The 24444-nt window shown below is 36.7% G+C and overlaps 1 protein-coding gene across 2 annotated transcripts in view; it reads right to left on the reverse strand.

The window, feature by feature from the left end:
• Positions 1-5586: 5586 nt before the first annotated feature.
• The window catches only part of CPQ (carboxypeptidase Q), a 460527-nt gene continuing 441669 nt past the window's right edge, over positions 5587-24444 (reverse strand). For both annotated transcript variants that reach the window (XM_046642700.1, XM_046642701.1), the window contains exon 8: positions 5587-6342. In XM_046642700.1, the coding sequence (XP_046498656.1) occupies positions 6179-6342 (164 nt within the window). In that variant the 3' untranslated portion in view covers positions 5587-6178. The remainder of the gene's footprint in view (positions 6343-24444) is intronic.

The raw sequence follows: 24444 nt of genomic DNA on the forward strand, positions 1-24444 counted from the left end.
TTGCCATGATAGGATGAAAAGAGAGAGTGTGGCATAGCATGCACTGGATCTTAAGATTTCTACCCAGAAGTAACCACTTCTCATATTTTTTTGCCAGAAGCCCATGGTAATACCAAATTACAAGGGATCAGATGTAATCTTGCCCAGAAAGAAAATGGGAAATATTTGGCAATCGTATTAATGGTTACTATGATCCCCTACTTTTATTTCTTTTTTCAGGAATGGTTGGCTATTTTTAGTCGTTTGTCATCCAGTTACATTTTAGAATCACCTTGGCACGTTTAACCAAAAAAAAAAAAAAAAACACAGCAAACCAAAATCAAGAACTCAAACCCAAAAAATCCCATTGTGAAATTTTGATTGAGATTGTATTGACTCTTAGAGATAAAATTTGGGGACGTTTTTACCATTGTGTCTTCCAAAACATGAACGTGGCATATTTCTCCAATTATTTAGTTCTACCTAAATACATTTCAGTGACATTTTATAATTTTCTCTCTAAAAGAATCTTACGCATATTTTTTGTAAAATGTATTTCTAAATATTTTATATTACTTGATGCTAATGTAAGTGGCATCTTTTTGTTGCATTTTCTAAGTATTTGCATAGAAACTCTTCTCATTATGTTTATTGCTTTCTTTTCTTGAGCAATCTTCTTAAACTTTGTTTTTAATTCCGTTTTTTTTCCCTAGATTCTTTTGAATTTTCTACATAGGCAATCATATTTATCTACAAATAAAAAGTTTTCTTTCTTCTGTTTCATTGCTTATACTTTTTCCCTCTTGTCTCAATGTGGTGGCTAGGACATCCAAGATACTATTGAATAGAAGTAGTTCCAGTGAGCACCCTTATCTTGTTCCTTATTTTAAAGGAAATATTTTTAGTATTTCATGTTAATTATGATGATTTCTTTGTCAATATTTTTTATCAGGTTAAGGAAGTCCTCTTTAATTTTTATCGTAAATGGATTTTGGATTTTATATGACTCTTTTTATGCGTCTAGAGATGACTGGATAATTTTCCCCCTCTAATTTGTTAATGTGGTGAATTGCATTAATTGATATTGTAATGACAAACTAATCTTGCATATCTGGCATAAAGCCAACTTTGTCATCATGTATTCTCTTTTTATTCAGGGATAGATACAGTTTGTTAACATTTTGCTTTAAATTTTTTCATCTATAATCATGAGTGAAGTTGGCTTGCGATTTTTTCATACCGTCTTTAATCAAATTTTAGAATCAAGATGAACTGAGAATTAGTCCCTCTTCTATACTCTGAAAAAATCTTGTAAAATTGAAATCATTCATTTATTCAAAAGTTGGTAGAACTTGCTTATAAAACTGTCTGGCCCAAATAAATGGGGTGGGGGGTGCCATTTTAAATTAGTGATTCAATTTATTTACTGTTTCTGGAGTTATTAAGACATTGTTTTTTCATCAGCCAACTTAATTTACATTTTTTAAGAAATTAGGCCATTTATTCAAGGTTCCAAATTGTTGGTGTAAATCTTTGCTTAAGTATTTTTATTAGTATTTTCAAAGAACCAGCTTTTGGCTTTGTTGATCCTATTGAATGCTTGTTGTCTGTATCACTGACTCCTACTCATATTTATTATTTATTTCCTAATTCTTTTTTTGGTTTATTCTGCTATTGTTTTTTCTTCTTAAATTGAGTTCGTTCATTAATTTTTGCCTTTTTCTTTTTAGCATTTCCAACTTTAAATTTGCCCTAAGAAGCTGCTTACCTGCATTCTGCAAGTTTTGATGTGGAGGCATTTTTTACGTGTGCGCTATTATTCAGTTGGAGAAATGTCTTAATTTCAATTATGATTCCTTCTGTGACTCATGGGTTACCTAGTGGTCATTTCTTCATTTCATTAAGCATTTCTTATTTTCCAAACTTATGAGATATATTTTTTAGTTGATTAGTGCCATTGTAGTTACTGAATATGGTACCAAATTTGTTGAGCTTTTATTTTTCATTCCATTTTTTGGGAGGGGTTGTTTTGTTGTTATACATTCTACCTCTGTTTTTTGTGGTTACCCCCCAAAGTTTAACATTCATACTTAATTAGCAAAGCCTAAAGTTATACAATATCTTTATTATCTTCTAGAGCAATACGAGGACCTTAGAACACTGATTCCAGTAACTTCCTTTTTAATTTACATGCTATTCTAGCCAAGAATCTTCTTTCTTTTCAAATATCACATTAGTATTATTGTTTTATTTAGTTCATGTTTGCTTAATATAATTACTACTTTCTTTGCTCTTAATTTCTGTTGAGCTATCAGATTGAGGTGATCAATTAAGACGAGCCAAACTGAAAAGAACAATCAAGATTTTATTACTTACTGAGATAGTATAAGCAAGAGGCAAAAATGGGCACCAGATCCCTCATGTTCCATTTTTCCACACAGAACAGCAAGGGACAAGGGGCAGATCAATCAGGTAGATGGAGGGGAATCATCTCATTGCTGAAGAGCTCTGAATGAAAGACTCCCGACATTTCACTGGGGGTTGGGGTGCGGGGAGGCTAGAGAGAGGGGAAGAGGAAAGGGCTAGAAGTGGAAAGGGCTGAGTCAGTGGGGACAAAAGTGTCTTAGTCAGGACCCTCAACAAGGAGGCCTCTGAATGGAGGTGTCTGGGCTAGGAATATGGATAAGTGTATGAACATGGTTAGCCCAGATGTCCTGAGTCTTTGATTGCAGCTCCCTTCAGAAGACTATAATGCACTGGCTGTGCACCAAGCCTGGTGTGGGGAGGGTAGCTTTCCCCTATGGGGCCTGCCAGACAAAGCCTTTGTAATCACCTATAGCTGAGCCTGAAAGATCACACATTGATTTTTGGCATGGACCCAGACTCTTCACTTCTTCTTGTCTGTTGGTCTTCTCTCCAGGGTCATTTAATTTTGCCAGAAGCACACATTTTCAAATTTCCCTTAATGAAGTCCTATGGTGGTAAACTTTCAGTTTTAGTTTATGTGAAAACATCCTTATTTTGTTCTCATTCTTGAAAGATATTTTTGCTGAGCAGAGAATTTTTAAGTTGATAATTGTTGTCTCTTAGCATGCTGAAGACATCATTCCACTGTCTTCTGGCCTGCACTGTTGCTATTATTAAAAGTTATCTATTATTAATTGTTGGTCCTTTTAAGATAATCCTTCTCTCTTGCTTCAAAGATCTTCTCTTTGTCTTTTGTAGTCTGTAGTTTCTCTATAATATGTCTTAGTGTGGATTTCTTCTCATTTATTTTATTTGGGATTCAGTGGGTTTCTTAATTCTGTGCATTGGTATATTTCATTATTTCTGGAAATTTTTCATTTATTATTTTTTCAGACAATTCTTTGTCCTATTTTCTCTTTTCTGGAACCCTGATTAAACATATATTAGATGATATATAACTCTGTCCTCCATATTTCTTAACTTTTGTTCATATTCGCCCTATCTTTTTCTTTCTGTGCTAAATTCTCGTGAATTTCTTCACTATTATCTTCCAGTTCATGAATTCTCTCATCTGATTTTTAAATTTCACTTGCTGTAGTTTACATTTCTACAAGTTCTATTTGGTTCTTTTTACAATATGCTTGGTCACTTTTTAAATTCCTTCGTTCTCTATTCTATTTCCAAGCCCTTCTTTTACCTTCTTAAACCTAATGGACATAGTTTAGAAAATTCTCAGTCTAAAAATTCCAATACCATAGGATATCGTGGGTTAATTCTGCTGTTTTCTTTTTTGGTTTGCTCTTGTGCAGAATGCTATGGTTCTTTTTTTTATTTTTTTCACTTTTGACTGTGAGTTCATATTTACTATAACTTCGTGGAAATTTCTTTGGACCCTCCACTCAGTACTTATTTAATAACAATAATTTTCCTTCCAGTCCTCGGAGTTATTTTTAGTTCTCCATTGTGTTGAGTATACAGGCATATCTCATCTTATTATACTTCACTTTATTGTGCTTCACAGATACTGCATTTTTTACAAGATCCTCAACTAGAAAAAGATTATGACTCACTGAAGACTCAGATGATGATTAGCACTTTTTAGCTAATATCTTAATTAGCTTAATTAATCAAATATTTTTAAATTAAGGTATGTACATTATTTTTTTTAGACATAACGCTATTGCACACTTAATAGACTATGGTACAGTGTAAACATAACTTTTATATGCACTGGGAAACCAAAAAACTTGTGTGATTCACTTTATTGCAACATTTCCTGTATTGTGGTGGGCTGGAGCCAAATCTGCAATATCTCCAAGGTATGCCTGTAATCCTTTGGGGGTCCCAGTTTTAATAGGGTTCTCTAGTATCCCTAATGTGGCAGGCTCTGGGATTTGTCTGCAGTCCCCTGGACCCTGAAAGGCTGTGAAATGGAATTGAAGTTCACCACATTCTGCAAATTTTCTCAAAGAGAAAGCTGGTTTAATGTTCTGGGTATCTCTCTTGCTTTATCCCTTCACTTAGTTTTTTGGCTAATATTCTTTACCTTTTAAACAGTTCATTCACATGTTTAAGAAGATGTTTCCTAGATGTTATCCAGCACTTTTAGTTGTCAGTGTAAGGGCCAGTCAGAGGACCAGTCTGCTGCCTTGCCAGAAAGGAAGGACCTTACTGTGTCCTTCAATCCTTTTAATTATTACCGTTAATAAAATTGATACTTGATTTCTCCTTCTGGGAATTCAATGACGTGTATATTAGACCACACATATAGTAGATCATAACTCCTGGATGTTCTGGTGTTTGTTTTCCTTCACTCTTCTCTTAGTGTTTTAGTTTGGATAATTTTTATTAACCTATTTTCAAGTTCATTGATTCTTTCCTCAGACTTGTCCAGTCTGCTGATGAGCTCAGCAAGGAAACTCTTTATCTCTGATGCTGTATTTTTTATTTTAGCATTTTCACTTGACTCTGCTTTACAGTTTTCCTCTCTCTGTTGAAATTCTCCTTCTGTTCATGTATGTAGTCCACTTTTCCCACCAGATCTTTAACATGTTAATCATAGTTATGTTAAAGTCCTTCTCTGATAGTTTCAACATCTAGGTTATCTCTTAATCTGATTCTCTTAATTGTCTTAACTCTTGGCAATGAGTTCATTTTTTATTGCATTTTTTTGGTGTGTCTTGCAATTTTTTTATTGAATACCGGACACTGTGTGTAGAAGAACAGTCGGGATTCTTCCCAGAAAGGATGGGGGTCAATGTTTTTGCTCTGTAGAAGCCTATGAATATTATTTAGCCTCTTTGAGCATCAGTCCTGTTATCAGCAAAATGTGAATAAGCCCCAACTTCATAGAAATATTGTGTGAAATATATAAAACATAAATGTAAAATAGTATTATCATTTATCTGGTGATAGACCCTGGTACTCATCTGTAATAAGGCAATTTGATTATACATACTTGATTTTCCCCCCAAATGGTGACATTTTTTCTAATTAAAAAAAAATTTATATCTTATTTAAAAAACTCTAATAGTATAAAAATGTACAAGTTAGAAAGTCAAATGCCTCTATATATTCAATTAAGACCATACTACAATTGTGTATTCCTCCATTCCTTCAATAAATAATCAAACAAAAAAATTGGTGTCACTGTATTTGATTTATTCTTCATACATACACATGTGAAAACCAGAGGTCTTCCAAAGATTTAGCCAATGTTTACTTTCAAAGTAGAAAGGAAGATTAGCCCTGAGCTAACATGTGCTGCCAATCCTCCTCTTTTTGCTGAGGAAGACTGGCCCTGATCTAACATCCGTGCCCATCTTCCCCTATGTTATATGTGGGACGCCCACCACAGCATGGCTTGCCAAGCGGTGCTATGTCTGCACCCAGAATCCGAACCGGCGAACCCTGGGCCACAGAAGCGGAAAGTGTGCACTTAACCACCGCACCACCGGGCCCGCCCCTAGAAATAATACTTTTAACAGGTGGTATAAAGAAATGGCCCCACTGTGATCCCTACCATATGTTGATTCTATGTGGGGGTAGAGATCATTCTTTATTCTAGAAACAGAGAATTTGGAAAGTATCAAGATATATAACAGAAAGTATGAATTAGTGTTGTGCTTTGAAATGGATCAGGTGAAATTGTTAGGTGAAGAGGGGCTTCCTGAAGCTGCAGACTCAGGATTCCTGTCCAGAAAGGACAAAAGTGACTTCTTTCTTGTTCTTCTTAAGACCGGGGCAGCATTTCTTCCATGTCTGCAACGACGTAAGAGACAACTGCCCAAAGAGCAGCAGCAACGTTCATTTGCTTTGGATCCATGACAGTCATGGTGTCTCCATGGGAATGATGGAAGGAGAAATATTTATGTAGGTCATCAAGTAGACTGGCTCCTGGGGAGGAAAGAGGAAGAATTCTTAGGGAAGCATTTTGACAGACTTTGCTGCATAGCTGCTCAGAAACCACTGCCACCCTTCCTGCTTTGTTCTTTCCTGCTCCTACTATACATGCTATAATGGCAAAGTAATTACCTTCCTAGAAAGAAATGGCCATGTGACACCATTCTCAGAACATGAGATAGGTATATGAGTAGTAGGATGTGAGTAGTAGGCTGTGGGAGAGTTCTAGGAAGGCCTTTACTTTGCTGAGTAAAGCAGGAAGGAGAGTCAGGGAAACGCCCTAGTGCGGCATCAAAAGCAGATGAGAAGTTTGGAGCTTCACGGGGCAAAAAGCCCCCAGGCTAAAAATGGCAGAGTGGAAAGACTGAACGAGCCTGGATTTAAAAAATATTGCTGGTTCACTGAACACGCTGGTCTACTTCTGCACTTCCTGCTACATGAAGGAAAATAAACGTTGATTTGTTTAAGTAACTGATACAAACATCCTCTTTATTCATAAAAAGTATCTTTTTTGTACCTGCAAGAGTACAAATCATGTACCTTCCTGCATACAAAAGAAAGTCAATACTCCTTTGTTCAAGTTTTTCTTCTCAAATCCTTCTTTTACATCCCATGAAATTCCCCAGCAACCTCCACCGGCACCAGCAGGAGTCTCTGCCCCGCTGAAAACCTTTTGTCTCACTCAGGAGTGAAGCCTTTTTCTAATTTCAGCCATGGACCAGAGCCTCAGGGAATCGTCACTGTCTCCTATTCGTCCTTCAGAAATTACTGGGCCCATTTTGTAGATTCCAGTTGCAGTTCTTTAGGCTCTGGCCTTAGTTATTTATTTACTTACTATTTCATTTTGAAATATACCACACCTACTTAAGACTGTGGAAAACATAAATGTCTGTCACAAAGGATGACAATATAAAAAGTACACACATGTCCATAATTCAATGCAAGAAAGATATTACCAGTACCTTTGAAGCCCATTTTATGAGACCCCCTTGTAGATCCTTTCCTTCCTCCAGAGGTACCCACTATCCTGTTCTGCTTGTGTGCTAATCACTCTTTGCTTTTCTTTGTAGTTTTACCACATGTATATGTATATATATATAATTTATTATTTAATATTGTCTCTTTTCAACCATATACCCCAGATATATTTCTGCGACTTGCTTTTTCTGCTCAATCATATGCTGAGATTTATCTACGCTACTGTGTATTGCTGTAACATTTCCATTTTTATTGCTGTACATTATCTCATTGTATTTATTTATCCATTTTTCTGATAATGGTCATTTAGGTTGTTTCCAAGTTTCTGTCATCACATGCTGCTACGAGCATTCTCCAGGGTCTAAATGTAGGAGTGGAATTACCGGGCTATAGAGTATGTGTTTGTGTTTAATTTTATCACACAATTCCAAAATGTTTTCCTTTTCAGTCTATACTTCTGCTGTCAGTATGTGAGTCTCTCCCTTGCCTCACATCCTCTCCAGCTTAGTATCGGCAAGCCAATTTCTGCTAATTTTGTGGATGTGAAGTATTATCTCACTATGGTTTTAATTTTAATTTTTAAAATTATTAATGAGATTGAGCATATTTTCCATATGTGTATTTTTTTGTCATTTATTTTTCTCCTTTGTGAAATGCCTGTTCATCCCTTGCTCATTTTTCAATTGATTTGTTTGTCTTTCTTACTTATTTGTTGGAGTTCTTGACATATTTCAGATACTAATCTTTTGTTGGTAGTAAGTTTGTATATATCATTTGCCAGGTTGTGGCTCATCTTTTTACTCTGTTATTGTAAGTTTTGATGAATAGATGTTTTTACTTTTAATGTAGTAGAATTTATGAATCTTTTCCTTTATGATTTTCACTTTTTGTATCTTAAGAAACCCTTCTCTACTCAAAGATCATGAAAATTTTTCTGAGGTACTAAAACTTTTAAAGTTTTGCTTTTCATTTTTGTTTTTCATCCACTTAGAACTAGAGCTGATTTTTGTGTAGGGTAGGCTTCTATTTGTATTTTTCATTTGTCCCAGCAAAGTTTTTGAGTAGCACATCCTCTTTTCCCACTGATCTGCAGTATCGATTTTGTCATCTGTCAAGTTTCCTTATGTATGTGGGTTTGTTTTAGGGCTTTTGAATTCTGCCCCATCGGTTTATTTGTCTATCCCTGTGACCATATCACAGTACTTTAATTACTATTGCTTTCTAATCCTTGTTATCTGGCAGGGCAAATTACCTCACCTTCTTCTCTTCCTTCTTCAGAATTGTGTTATTATTCTTGACTGTTTGCTATTTCAGATAAAGTTTAGAATTATGTTTAAATTCCACAAAAAGTTTTTTGGATTTTGATTGGAATTGTGTTAATCTACATATCAATTTGGGGAAAACTAACATCTTTATGTTAGGATGCTGTGTTCTTATTCATAAACATGGTGTGTTGATATGTTGCTATTTATTTGTCTAGAAGACAAAGTCTTTAAAGTTTTGCAATACAGTTTTGCATACTTTTTGTTAGTTTTCTTTTCTCCATGGCTTACACTTTTTGTTGCTAACTGTAAATTATACACTTTTTAAAATTTGTATTTTCTTTTTGTGGTTTTCCATTTTTAGCATCAAGGACATACTTGATTCAGAAAACGGCAAGTGTTCCCTTTCTTCTACATTCTGAAATAGTTTGTGTGAGATTAGAATGATTCATTTCCTGGTTATTTTGTAGAACTCTTTATAAAACCATCTAAGTCTGATGCTTGCTTTATGGTAAAAATTTTGACTAATTATTCAATTTCTTTGCTGATTATTGAGCTATTCAGGTTTTGTATTTCTTCTTGAATTAACTTTGGAAATTACATTTTTCTAGGAGTTGGTGAGTTTTGCCCAAATATTCAAAATAATCATTATGAAGTGGTGAGTCGTATCCCGTTTTTATCTTTATGTCTGCAGCATCTATAGGGATGTCCTCTTCTTCATTCCTGACACTGGTTATTGGTGTCTTCTCTCTTTTTTGTTCATCAATCTTGCCAGCAGTTTGTCACTTGTATTAGTCTTTTAAGCCAAAAAAAGGAAGACAATTGTGGTTTGCTTGTTTTTTTTTGATACTCTCTATTGTATAGAAGTTTTTCTTTCATTGATTTCTATTCTTATATTTGTTATTTCCCTCTTTCTTCTTTCTTTGGGTGTATTCACTTTTCTTTTTCTAACTTCTTGAGTTGAATGCAGACATTCTTGGTCTCTGGCATAAGCAGTAAGGTTATGGTCCTCCCACTAATTCTGCTTTAGCTGTCTATGTCCCTCACTTCTGATGAGTATTTTCATGATCTTTCAATTCTCAATGCTTTCTAATTCCTACTCTGATGTTTTCCTTTGACTCATGAGTTAGAATGTGTTTTTTAATTTTTAAAAGTATGGGGTTTCTCCAGTTACTTTTCATTATTGATTTCTAATTTAACTGTTAGAGAATGTGGGCTGCATGATATAGATTCTTAGAATTTTGTTGAGATTTTTCTCTATGGACCCTTGTATGATTCATTTTTATAAACGTTCCATGTGTTGAGAAGAATGTGCTTTTGCTGTACTGTAAGTCCATTAGATCAAGCTTCTTACTTGTGTTCTTCAAATCTTATCTATTTGATCTATTAATTTGGAGAGAGATGTGTGAAAATGACTCTCTGTGATTTTGGATGTGCTTATTTTTCTTATAGTTACAATTTCTTTTTTACGTATTTCTAAGTTATGCTATTAGAGGCAAACAAATTTAGAATTATATCTTCCTGGTAAATTGCACATCTTTATCAATATGTAGTCATCCTCTTTATCTGTAGTAACGTTTTTGTCTTGAGGTCTAGTTTTTCCTAATATTCCATGTAGCCACACTGCTTCCTTCAGCAGAGTATTAATCTAGTATGTCTTTTCCCATCATCTCAGTTGCAGTCTTCCTCTGTCCTTGTGTTTTTAGGGGTTTCTCTTATGAACAGTTTAAAGTTGAATTTTTAAAATCTAGCCTAACAATCTTTGATTTTTAAATGGAGAGTGTAACTTGTTTATGTAGATCGTGATTATTTTTAAATTGGATTCATTCTTACTAGCTTTGTTTTTGCTTTCTATTTGTTCATTTTGTTTACTAGGTTTGTTTTTTCCTTTCTTTCTTGCCTTCTTTTGCATTGATTATTTTTCCTCTTCTCATTCCCTCTACCCCTCCCCCCCGCCCCCACTCTACTAGTTCAGAAGTTACATACTTTATTTCAATTCTGTCAGTAGAGACTTTAGAAGTCATGGGTCACATATTTATCTTAATAAATCTAAAGTTAATCAATATCTTACATAAGGACCTTAGGGCTCCAAGTTTTGCCTCCTGGCCCACCTGCACTCACTGCTCATTCAAGCCCACGCTCTAGGAAGACAGGGGTTGGCAGATGCCCTCAGACAAATGCCAGGCTCCAGAATTTCCTTACCTCTATAGATTCTCACTTTATCATTTTTCACTACTTACTTTGCCTCTTGCTAACCCGTGTATTATAGAAAGACAATTACTGTTGTATCCAACAATTATTTTTTAGGGGGAGGGATGTTTCTATGAACTTCTGGTCCACCACATTGCCAGAGCTCTCTTCTCCCAGACCCCTACTCCCCGCCCTGTGGTTTGGACACTGTTATTGTTCCTGAGCCCTTCATTGCCTCAGAATGCTGTCTAGATTTTCTTTACCCCAAGCCAAGTTTTAAAAACTTTATGCCAGGGTTTTCTTCTACCTATCTCCCCAAACTCCTTGCTCTGGAGTAGAATTTGGATTTACCTCATTGATATTTCACACTGAGTTCCGCCACAGTGCTATTAAACACAACACAAGCCAATGAGGCAAAAAAGCAGTATAAAATAAAGCTCAACTATCAGCCTTGACAATTAATAGCTCCCAGGCCTGTCAGTGACTATATCAAAAAGGATCTATTAAGCTGATAATACCTATCAAACCCTTCACCCATGTTGAGGAGGCTGCTTCCTCTTCAGTGATTTTTCTTTCTAAACTAGTAAAAGATGTTTTCTATTAGACCAGTAGCTCAGAAAGGGTGGGATCTCACCATCACCCAGACTGATAACAGAAAACTTTCAGTGGGTAGACTGGAACTGAGGTTCATAAATAGTCAGAAGGTTCAATCCAATTCAATTGGACAAATATTTGGGTTCCTACAGTATTCTAGGCAGTGGGCTAAGGACTGAAACGGACATTAAGGTGAAAAAGACACAGTCTCTGCTCTCAAAAGCTTATTCTGCAGTAGAGACAGAGAAAATGTGTCCTCAAGTAATAATAACACACTCAGAACATGCTGAGTGATATAAGAACAGGACAAAGAAATGGTGGATACCTCATGTAGTCGAATGACCTACATTAGTTAGTTAGTCTGACCCCTAGACTAAGTCCCTTGCTGTGTGCTCTCCATACTTCTCTTATCATAATCTTCACCGTCCTTTGTTATAATTGGTTATCTCAAGTCTGTTTTCCTCACTATATTGTAAGCACCCTGAAGGCAAGGCCTCTGTTTTGTTCCCTACTCTGTCGCCAATGCCTATAACATGGCATCGAATAGAAGATGAATGTATATTTGTTGAGTGAATGAATGAAACCAGCAAATTTTATGAGTGAACTTGGCCTTGAGTGTTGCTGTGTCAATCAGAGTCCTTGCAGGAAACAGATGGGACAGTCCATAGAGGTAACTTGGAGAATTTAGTGAAAGAATTATTTACAAAGAGTGGTCAGGGATAAATGAAACAAACAAGGGATGCTGAAACACCACAGGCCTAGCAATAAGGAGTGCTGTTACCACCCGTAGGGCAAAGAGAGAAAGTAGTTATAGCTGTAGTTATAGCTATAAGAGAGGGTCAACAGAGGAGTTGCAGTTGTTTGTAGAAACCTGGGAATCAGTCCCATGCTGGTGCCTCCCCTAAACTAGGAGGCCTCCCCTTGGCCAAACCCAATCATAAGCCAGAAGGCAACAGCGACATGTTCGTGTGACATGTTCATGACAGTTAGCCTCCAGGGGCATAATATACGGTAGAGAAGGGTGAGAAATGATATGAAGTAGTAACAGAGAATATCTAGCACAAGTATTTAGGATGTCAATAGACAAAGATGGGGCACAGAGATTCCAGGTGAAGAGAGTATGTGAGCATTCCAGTCTGGGTGATGTGAGGGGTAACTTGGGTTAATTATTGGCAGATAAAGTTGGCAACCAACTACGGAAGGTCCTAAATGTAAGACTTAAAACAGACTGAATGCAGGCCATAAATGGGGAACCAATGGGGCCAACGGGCAGGAAGATGGGGAGACTGGAGCTACACTTTAGGGAAATGCTCCAGAAAAATGTGGAGGTGGAGTTGTGTGTATGATCATGGAGGTGAGGAGACAGTTGGGGAAGAGGGGAAGAGGTATAGTCTGGGGGACAGGTGGCAAAGACCAGAGCCAGATGGTGACATTCTAGCATCTGAAATTCTCTAGAAAGCATATGGATAAGGACAACCAAAATTCCCAATGGAAAGGCAAGAGGTCCATTTTAAGACTAGAAGACTCTTTATGCCATGAACTCATAGCACACTCAGGAGAGACAAATCTGTGTGTTTACTTTGGTAGTAGCTAGAAGCATTTAAACAGAAACCATGACATTTTAGAATTAGGTGAAGTTGGTGGGGAGCGTATGCAATTTGGATCCCAGAGAGTATCAGGGGAATGTCAAATTCATGTGCAAATTAAGGACAAAGTCAAGGAGCTCAAAGAATGGAAGTCACTGAGGGTATACAGAAGATGAGTCAGAACTGGGGACGTCAAGAAACACGGAAGGACATTTAATTCCAGCAGGCATAGTGCAGTTTGCTTGAAGCTGTTTCCCTCTCATTCAGAGCTTCCTAAAGACACCGCATGGTGGTTGACAGAAAAGGCTCCAAATTCCATACTGAAAAAATAGAGGCAAGAAATATTTGTGCATGCCCCCTTGAGGCCTCTGAAATTCCCTTTCTGTCTCAAACTGAAAGCATTTGACTGCCAGATGGGTGGGAATTTGGCTCTCTCCCTTTAGAACTAATGACTTAAGGAAGGCATTTCCTCAGGGATCATCTAAGTTCCTATGAACATTTTACAAAATTAAAACAACTCCAGAAAGTCCAATTTCACGAATGAGAATGCTGATAACCACAGGAGATATGAGGGTGTGCCTGTTGGCTGCCTTGCAGCTTTGTCTCTGTAATTCCAAGGAGACATTTTATCAGTGACAGCTACTGATCTAAAAGACCAGCACTGAGGGAGAGCCTGCATTTCAATTTCTGAGAGCACCTGACATCTCTGAGTTGGGGGGAATGTTAACTATCCCTAGGGATAAATTGCACAGTATCTTTTGACAGGTATATGAGCTCTGAACAGGGAATCATCAAATGATTTATAGAAATAGAAAGCTAGTGGGAAGGAGCCTGCTCTGAAGGCCGAAAATTCACCCGCTTGGAAACAAACTACAGCATTATTAGGTCAGTTCACCATTAGGAAATGATTTCTAAGGGAGTTTTAGAATCTAAGGATGTGAAGACATACCCTTGAGCATGTCAGCCAATGGGAAGTTCGACCTAGGCAAGGAGATACAGATGAGAGAACATAGGTGTTATAGTTAGATAGGCCTGGGTTTAAATTCAAACTCTTCTGCTTAATAACTGGGTAACTTTGGTCAAATCATCGAAGGCCATTCAGCCTTAATTTCCTCATTCATGAAATAGGGCTAATGATATCCACCTTTCAAGATGCTGGTGAGGATTAGTAGGTACTCAATTAATACTTTATTATAGATGTTATATATCCATAAGGATGATCCAACATATCCACAGCAGCATGATCAATTAAATACAACTTGAAGGAGTTGAAATTCTAATCTAACAAATCAAAGTTCTGATGATGGTTCTTAAAGATGGGACAGTTGAACTGTCAGGCCTATTCTACATGACCCCGCCTTGACCCTGGTTTGGATTACTTTTCCTTATCCTCCTTCCCTCCCCCCTCCTTCTCTCTTCTTTCTGAATCTTTTTTGTAAACATTCATCTCAGAAAATATTTTCCAGCTGTGCAGTCGACTGGGCAAGGATGGTCCAATGAATATTGTAAGAAATACCTGACCTACCCCATACTGCTCACAGAGATTCCAATCTTCACAGAGAGATCCCCGTAATGACTGTGGTTTGTGCAGGATTTTGGAACAAGATTGAATACCTGCTAATTCCTGGAGAGATGGGTGGGTAAATACACAAAGATTCTCAGAGGCTCCTGTTATTGTAGGTTGACTCTCATTCATATGTAATCAGTGGGTTTTCACATACACAAATTAAGCAATTTGTGTTATGATAAGTTTTTTGAAAGACATTTGAAAGCTTTGAAAGTTTGAATTCAAGTCTGTTATTTCAGTGCATACATTGGCTGCTTCAATGTTGCATGAAGGATGTACTCACAGGGAAGCAGCTGTGAAAAGTCCTTTTCTCCATTATAAACAGATCTTGAACAGTCTGGGATATGCAACTTAATGCAATGGAATGTACTACAGACGTTCCCTTGATCATAATAATTATGGTGTTAGAGAAGAATGTTATGGTCTTAACTTATTCCCTGCAAGAAAACTTAGTCTCACTAGAATCTATAAAATCTAAAAATACATTTAAAATTTAATTAAAATTATTATTTCTTTTGCAATATTATCAAATAAAAAACATTATTACAAAAACAATTAGAAAATCAATTCATAGAATTTGCGGATATTTAATCTCTCTTTTCAAAAGGGGCAGTTTTATCCCTACTGTACTAAATCTCATTGAAAATTAAAGTGAGAAGCAGCTAATTAATAGCTTCCTAACTCATAGCTCTCCAGACGAGAAAGCAACTTATAAGAAGGAAAGGTAAAAACAGTAAAACAAAAGACAAGATGGGACAGGAAAGGGAAAAACATTCCTGATCAAAACTTCATGAAAAGTATTATCATTTTAGTTTATAAATTCTCAACCCACCCAAGAATCTCCAAGCCTGTGCTAAAAAATTTCAGGTGTGCCACTAGGCCCCTGCCCCTTCCATCTCTTTGCAAAACCTGGATCGGTTGCTGGGATCATTTTGACCACATAGCTTAGGTCAACACCAACACACCTGGAGGACCTCCAGGTCACATGTACCTAAACTCTGGCATAATGATTCGTCTTTCCATAAAGTTGAAGAACTGTATGGCAGTAGTAAGACTAATTAATCACTACTATGAAGATGGTACGACACTCTCCAAATGTGGGGATAACAAGAATACTCTTTGTTTCATGCCTCCTGTGTGCCTAGGGCTTTTGGAGATTATTTCACTTAATTTTCCCAGTGACTTCATGAGGGAGTGATCATCATGTGTCATTAATGGATAGAAAATAGATTTAAGTAACTTGTTAAAAGTTGTACAGTACTAAGTGGTAAAGACAGGACTAAAATCCAGGTATTTCTGATGTAAAATCCATGCTCCTTACCAGTTTTTGGTACCTTCTCTCACTGCCCTATCCCAGGACACCTGTAACTGCTTTTTCCCCAGTGAGAAACTATCTGCATGACTCACTCCATTTGCTGCTCTGGCTCCCCATCCTCATTTCTGCCTCATGACAAGGAGATGGAAATTTGAATCGGAGGTATCTTGGGCCGTGAAACAGAATGAAGACTTGAATCATGCTCGTACAGTGGACTTAGGCAGCCTGGGACTTTCTATCAGAAGATGAACAGCAGAGCCCCACCTGACACCAAGTCCTCTCTTCTGGCTGGGTCACACTCTGCGGGGCCTGCCAATCCTCCTGGGAGTTCCAGACCATTCTGTCTAAAACCCACACCTCCTCTCTGGTCACTCGTTATCCCCCTGACCCTACTCTTTTTTTCTTTTTCATAGTACTTTCTGCTACCTAAAACTGTATTATTCTTGTAGTGGTTTTCTTTTTGCTGCCTGTCTTTCCCATTAGAATGTAAATTCCACAAGAGCAGGACTTTGTCTCTCCACCCCACTCCCCAGAGCCTGGCATGTAGCAGATGCTTAATAAGTATTTGTCAAATCACTGAATGGATAAGTGAAAGAATTGTTAAATATCTAATGCGACAAATGCAGAAATGAATATTGGCTTCATTCTCCCTCTCTACAGCAATTTTTGGTAAATGAATCCTACTTTCTGGGGTTTCTACTTTCATCTCCTGACTTGGGGAATGACAAGTAGGTTCTCATTACCGATAACATGGGATATTATAAGCTGAGATCCAAATGCTCTATTATGTACTATGCAATATGTTCCTATACCTTTCACCACTGTTATGGGAATTATCCACAACTTGAAAATAAGGCAAAAGGTGGGCAGCATACCCTTTCAATGTCATTCAGGGGCAAAGTACACCCAAAGATTATCTAGGAGAATGTACTTAGTTTGACTCACTGCTTAGTATTGACTAAAGGTCCCAGACTTAGTGAAGTTATATGTTAACTCATAGATTTTTGTGCAATAGAGATGAAAATGATTGCTGTCCCATAGAATAGCTAATTCCAAAGGTTAGTTTATTGGGCTCTAAGACATTAACCAGTTTTTATCTAATCTAGCAAGTTTATCCTAATATTTCTTTATTAAAATGCATAAACTTAGTTTCCCAAATGCTCTGTAAATTGGTGTTAGTCTTACTGATTTCCTCATTAATTAATTAATTGAATAAGATCTTTGACATGTGTTCATTTCATATTTGCATGAAAATCATGATTTTTACCTTTTAGAAAATAATTTAATATCACTCACCTACGAACTTTAAAAGAACAATCACATTCATGTTTCTTCTCAAAACTTACGTGACTCACAAAGTCACCATCTATGATTTTATCCATGATTACCCTAATAAGCAAGAGAACTGAGCAAACTAGTCACTGGCACAGGGCTGACCTTCTGCCCTCTCCCTGTATGGCAGCAGATGGTTTCCAGATATAAGGAGGATTTGGGGGACAATAAATATAAATTTTACACACAAACAGAGACATATACCAGTATGAATCTATTGCATATATCTCTATGTATACATATAGAAAAATAAATATATATGTCTGTGTCTGCATACGTATAATATCGGGCTTGTCCTCAATACCTATCCAATCCTTAATATTCTTATTTCTCTGATGACCTGCCTCACATCTTCTACATGAGAGTCATGATTTCACCTTTAGAAAATTATAATTTAACACCACCCACCTACAAACTTTAAAAGAAGAATCACACTCACAGGTGATAGGGTCCTTATCTTTGAGTTTATGATTTTATGTGTGTGCATGTGTATTCATAGCTTCATATATAGCTATAAAGAAACACCCATACCACTCTCTCCTTCTGCCTGACTTTGTATCACAAACTGATATTGACACTTGTTCTGAGAGGGGTAATTTTGAATCTCATTCATGTTTATATATCAGTCCTAATTTATTATTCTCCCTTTGTCCATACAGAACTTATTGCCTAGTCTTCCTTCATGGCCTGATGTCAATAAAGTTCCTACCTATCTGAGCCAGTGTGACTCCTTGTAAACACCTTTCTGCAGTTCTCGCCACACCTGGGGAATGATGCTCACTAAGACAACATCAGCAAAAATTCTTTCTGACAGAGCAGGCTGTGAGAACATTCAATGCATATGGGTCTCTGACTTGAAGACTCAAAAGATTGTTTCTAGTGTGGAGTTTATGATGAAAGCCGTAGAATCATCATGGTTTTTCTATAATTGTGCTCAAATTGATAGATTTTGATTTCTGGCTACAGACACAAAAAGGTTACAAAGCCAGTGTGCAATAGAAGGGAGATGTTAAGATAGAAACCTTTGTTTCTGCTTGTCACTTCCCATTCTGTCTGCAAGCAGAGACAAAGGAATGAGACAAACTGGAAGCTTACGTGGACATGCTGTCCCAGACCTCCTTCCCATACTGACTATTGATAATTCTGCAAGGCTGGTGGGCAGGAGTACTGCAGGAATACCTGGGTAACATGGTAGAGCTGGAGTCCCAGCTTTGTCACCCACTGCTAAATGATTACGGTATTGGAGGCCAACTGGTTGACAGGAATATGTCCATTCATGAAAGAGGTCACAAGGAAAACTCTGTGAACCTCTGACTAGTGATTCTCACTTCCTCATGGCCAGGCTAATGGATTTATAAAATCCAAAGTTTATTATTAAGCACTTAAGCACGTAGGTTATTGGGAAAAGGAGATCATGGCTTTTGTAAAACGAAGACTTGGCTTATTTTTTCAATCTTTAAAAGGTAAAAAAATAAGTTGTAAGCAAGGAGAAGGGAGGTATTTTACTTATTCAAACAACCTTTGATTAAATGATACTGACAATCAAAAAAGTTGGGCTGCTGTGAGATTCAAGGTTTTGAATCTTTTGAACGTTTTGCTGTGGATCGGGAACTAACTCGCTATGAGACAAAGAATTCTCTCTATATTTTCTATAAGGTATTCTCTATAAGGAGGGCCACTGAGGATTGGTATCATTATTTGGATTTGGAATCAGTCTTGAAAACCTTCAAAGGCCCTTCCAGTTACCCTGTGGATCTCCATTATCTCCCCAATAAGTAAGATAGCCTAAAATTGTCCCTTTTAAGTGATCTACTATAAATTCACAGCTGATTAAGCCACCCTGGGATACAAAGAGAAATGAGACTATTTTGGGAGGGTGCACCCAATAATTTCAAGTTACGTGAGGGTGGGCAGCCAAATCCTCCACAGAACGCCTCTGGTGGCCATTATCAGAAGAATTATGGGCTGGATGGACCAAGAGTCCACACCAAGATGGGCTTTTTTCATTTCTGGATACCACACTGTCAAGGTCATCAGAAGCTGTATCATGGAAAATAGGAAATAAAGATATAGGAGAAAGTTTTATTACTAAAAATATCCCATCTGAAAAGATGCTGCATCAAAAATATAAAAAAAATTAAGTATCAATGAGTAACATGTATCACGTCCAGAAACCAGGGGGATGGTGTTACGTGAATTAATTTAGAGGTAGCTCAGGCCAATGAAGAAAACTGATATGGGAGTAAGGACCTCTGGATTCCTTTCTATTCTCCACATTTGTTTATGTGTCAGACAGCATGGATTTATCCAAAATAAGTGTATCCATGCTTTTGTGTAAGGCAGTTGGTTACAAAAAGATGAGAAACTACTTGAATAATGCTGCAAAATAGCAGGGAAGCTCCCCCCAGCTCAGCTTTGGAGGAAAGAACTACAAGGAGAACAGAAACCTGGTGAATAATACTTGCCTCAAACCACAATCCTTGAAGATGAAGCAGATTTAGACCTTGACAATGGTGAAAAATTTGGTGAATGTTAGCTTAGTTATTCTAATATGCTTTCATTTTATCTATGCAAATAGTCTTTTTCTTTCTTGGTCACCTGAGAGGTTCGCATTTGGCAGCTAAATTCAGCCCCTTTTCTTGACTATCTGCAAAAGGGATGCAACTTTTTTTTTTTACACAAAACCTTCTAAAATATAACCTTCTAAAAATCCTTATGCAGTGAGGGGAAAAAAATGAGCTAAACATGAAAAGCTTTGTGAATTCCAAAACAAAGGAAACAAATGTACAAGAAGGAGCCTAGGAAATGAATATGCATTTAATGCAAACACATTTGCCTTAAAGTAAAACACCAGTTCAAGGAATATCCATTAAAAGCCAATACTCCTGAAAAGATCCTGGCCTATGGCAATCCATTTATAGGGAATCTACAGGCTGAGATGCAATTTCACGTTTAAATGTAGCTCAATCCCCATTGCTATTACGGTTGACCCTCATTAATGTAATTTTTAGGACAATCTTTGTAATGAAGAAACAGTGATTATTCTCAGTAGCCACCCAAGACATAATTGCAGTACATTTGATTAAATGCTTCTGTGGTGAGATAAACTGCAATTTACACATTTCTGGGTATTCTTTAAAAGAAAAAAGGCTGATGATGATAAAGGAAGCTAATGTTACTTTGTGGGGTAACATGTCATTAGCTGTTCCATCATTTATACTCAAACTCCAGAATTATGGGGTAAGGTAAATGGTGCTTGAGATTTGCTGCTGCAGACCCTGAAATAGATTCCAGTACAGAGTTTATAAATAATTCCAAGAGTCCTGATGTTTCACCTCTTGAGTCATATTTCTTAAAGCCTTTAGAATTCTTGACAAAAGGTAGAAAGGAAATTATGTTATCCTTTACTCACTAATTAAACTGGTAAGAAGACTTCATTATGAATGACATGGAACATGAAGCATGAATTATTTCCCGTTTAATTTCATACAGATGAGAAATAATCTTCCAGTTGCTATCAACAGGTTAAATGACTACTCAGGAAGATCAAAGTTACGTTTCCAATGCGTTAACCTTGCACTCATTGCTGCATAGCAAGGCAGCCACTAGGGATTCTGTCAAACATGACTTGTATATAATTCTTTTGGAAAGGAGATCATATTCATTCATCTGCTATCTATTAAGCTCCTACTAAGTGCCAAGTACCTTGCTAGGCCCTGTGTAAACAAACTTATATATGTCTGCTCTCATTAAATTTCATGAAACTTTCAATCTAGTAGAGTACATCTGTGTAGAAACGAGGTTGACTGGAAAATAGAAGATCACATCCAAAACTGCTTGGGATTCACAGATGAAGCTTAAAAAGGAAAAAGCCTCAATCTTCCCAAGTTTCTGATTTTAACGCAGTAAAGATTATTTATCAGTGTGTTAGAGGATGGCACAGGCTGTTTCACTGTGGGCATGTTACAGAGACTGGGAAATGTACTCCTACTTCTTGTCTGTGGAGTATTGGGTATGTACAATGACGTATCATTTAATGATGAAAAAGGTAACAAAATCATAACTACAATCACACTCAGGATTTACTAAGCGCTTTCTATATTCCATGGCCTTAACATTTGACATGCATTATCGTATCAAATCCTCACAATGATCACTATTATCCTCATTTTATAGGTGAGTAAACTTAGGCTTAAAGGTTATGATGATGGTTATAAGCGAAGGAGTCTGGTGAATGACCTGTAGAACTTTCTACCTGTGCTGAATTCACCTCATCATCTTAAAGACGAAGGCCACAGGAGTGGGGAGTCTTGGCCTCATTGAGTGGAGTGAAAGGGCAATTCTACGAGTCTGCCATTCTTAGATGACCCATGCCCACACCACCATTTATCTTTTCTTTTCAGGGAACTTCTCACATGAACCTGTGTTTTTTCAAATTTCTTCTATTAGATTTCATAATAAAATGTCTGACTGTACATTTTCAAAATTATATCCTTTCCTTGCTTCTACTTCAACCTTTCATGCTCAGTAACAGACATCTAACCTGACTCTGCTGATTTAGGGTGAAACCCACTCTGCCTGTGGTCAGTGGATTGTCAGGATGGCTACTGTCCCTCTTAACTTTTAGGATCACTTGTCTCTGTGGAGAAACACTTCATCCCTTTGGAACTTTCTTTTCACATAAATCAGAGCTGGGAGGGAACTTCTCTAGTACAACCATCATCTAATGTTTGAATCATTTCATAGTATTCCTAATATATGGTTGTTCAGTTTTCTCTTGAACACCTCTACTCACAGGAAACTCAGGACTTTCCAAAGTAGCCCATCCCAATTGCTCTCCAGCAATGCATTCATTCAACATTAACTATAGTCATAACATGTGCCGAGGGGAAAGTTTTAAGCCCTGTGATAGTTGTACTAAGCCCCTGCCCTTGAGGAGGCCCAACTTGGGGAGCTAATATGTGCAACACCAAGAGCAGAACATGAGGTCCAAATTCTGTAAGAGTTCAGGGGAGAGAAAGGTCAATTCTAATTGTGTTGCCCAATCAGACCAAGACACTCCATGCTAATCTCCTAATTCTCAGATGAACTAAAGGAATTCATAGTACTGCACAACCTTGAGAAAGAGCTTGATAACAATAAGTGCTGATATTGCTAATGTAACAAAAATGATTAGCTTGTTTTTATGTATAATTTACATACTACAAAATATACCCATTTTATTAAGTGTACACTGATCAAATTTTGTCAAGTTGTTAACTACCACAGCAATCAAGATATAGAACATTTCCATCACTCCTAAAAGTTCCCATGTACCCCCTTTTAGTCCATTCCTTCCTATCCTCAGCCTTAGGCAACCACTGATTTGCTTTCTGTCACTGTAGGTTAGATTTACCTTTCCTAGAATTATAGATGAATGGAATTATAAAATATGTAAACTTTTGTGTTTGGCTTCTTTTATTAATTAGGTGATCCATATTAATTTTGGAATTCATCCGTATTGTTGCATACTGGGTTCTTTTTTTGGTCATTTTAGTGAGTAACAATGTCTCATCTTGATTTTAATTTGCAATCCCATGATGACTAATAATGTGAAGCACCTTTTCATGCAATTATTGGTCATTCATATATCTTCTTTGTGAATGTAGCGTTTGTAAAAATATTTTTCCCATTTTTATTGAGCTGTTTGTCTCTTTTTGAGTTGTAGGAGTTACAAGTCCTTTGTCAGATGTATGTATTAAGAGTATTTTCTCATCCATGGCTTACTTTTCATTTACTTAATGATGTTTTCCAAAGAGCAGAAGCTTTTAATTTTGATGAAGTCCAATGTATCAATATTTTCTTTATGGTTAACACTTTTTGTAATCTAAGAAAACTTGGCCTAACCTAAGTAAAGGATTTTCTCCTATATTTTCTTCTAGAATTATTGTAGTTTTAGATTTTACATTTAGGTATGATCCATTTTAATTTAATTTTGTGTATGGTGTGAGGTAAGGGTTAAGATTCATTTTCTTCCCATAAGGATATCTTTATGTTTCATTACTACCTGTCTTAAAGACTATCCTTTCCTCATTAAATAATCTTGAACTTTTGTAAAAATGATGTGACCATATATGTATGGATCTATTTTTGGATTCTCTATTCTGCTTTATTGATCTATTTGCCTATTCTTATGCCAATATACCACACCATTTTGATTATTGTAGCTAGGACATTTTAAAATCAGACAGAGTGAATCTTCTAAATTTTTTCTTCTTTTTCAAAATTGTGCTGAATATTCTAGGCCCACAGCATTTCCACGTAGATTTTAGAATCAGCTTATCATTTTGTAAATAAAGTTACTGAACTTTTTTTTGGCAATTGCATAGACATTATATATCCATTTGGGAGAGAATTGTAGTATATGTGATGCCAAAGCAAGCACTTTTGGTAGAGAATTAACTTCTTTTTTATTTAATTATTTATTTATTATTTTTTTTATTTTTTTCTTTTTTCTCCCCAAAGCCCCCCGGTACATAGTTGTGTATTCTTCGTTGTGGGTTCTTCTAGTTGTGGCATGTGGGACGCTGCCTCAGCGTGGTCTGATGAGCAGTGCCATGTCCGCGCCCAGGATTCGAACTAACGAAACACTGGGCCGCCTGCAGCGGAGCGCGCGAACTTAACCACTCGGCCACGGGGCCAGCCCTGAGAATTAACTTCTTAACAATATTGAGTCTTTTATTCATGAACACCATATACCTCTCCATTTATTTAGTTCTCCTTTAAAGTATCTCTTAAATATTTTGTAGTTTTCAGCATATAAATCTTACACGCATTTTGTTATTTTTATTCCTAAGTATTTCATGTTTTTGATGCTATTTTCTAAATTTTATTTTCTAGTTGTGTTTAGTACATAGAAATTAAATTGATTTTTGTATACTGTGATCTTACTAAATTTACTTACCAGTTCTAGCAGCATATCTTTGTAGTCATCTTAGGATTTTCTGTGTACACAAATCATTTTATTTACTTATAACAATATTTTACTTCTTCCTTTCTAGTCTGTAACCTTTTATTTCTTTTCCTTGCCTAATTAAACTAAGTGAGACCTGCACTATGATGTTGAACAGAAGTAGTGAGAATGGTAATCCTTGCCTTATTCTCCATCTTAGGAGAAAAGCATTCACTTTTTCATCATTAAGTGTTATGTTGGCTGGAGGTTTTCTATAGCTCCCTTTTATCAGGTTGAGGAAGCTACCTACTATTCTTAATTTGCCAAGAGCTTTTTATTTA

This window comes from Equus quagga, chromosome 16 (assembly GCF_021613505.1).
Source record: "Equus quagga isolate Etosha38 chromosome 16, UCLA_HA_Equagga_1.0, whole genome shotgun sequence".
Taxonomy (NCBI): domain Eukaryota; kingdom Metazoa; phylum Chordata; class Mammalia; order Perissodactyla; family Equidae; genus Equus; species Equus quagga.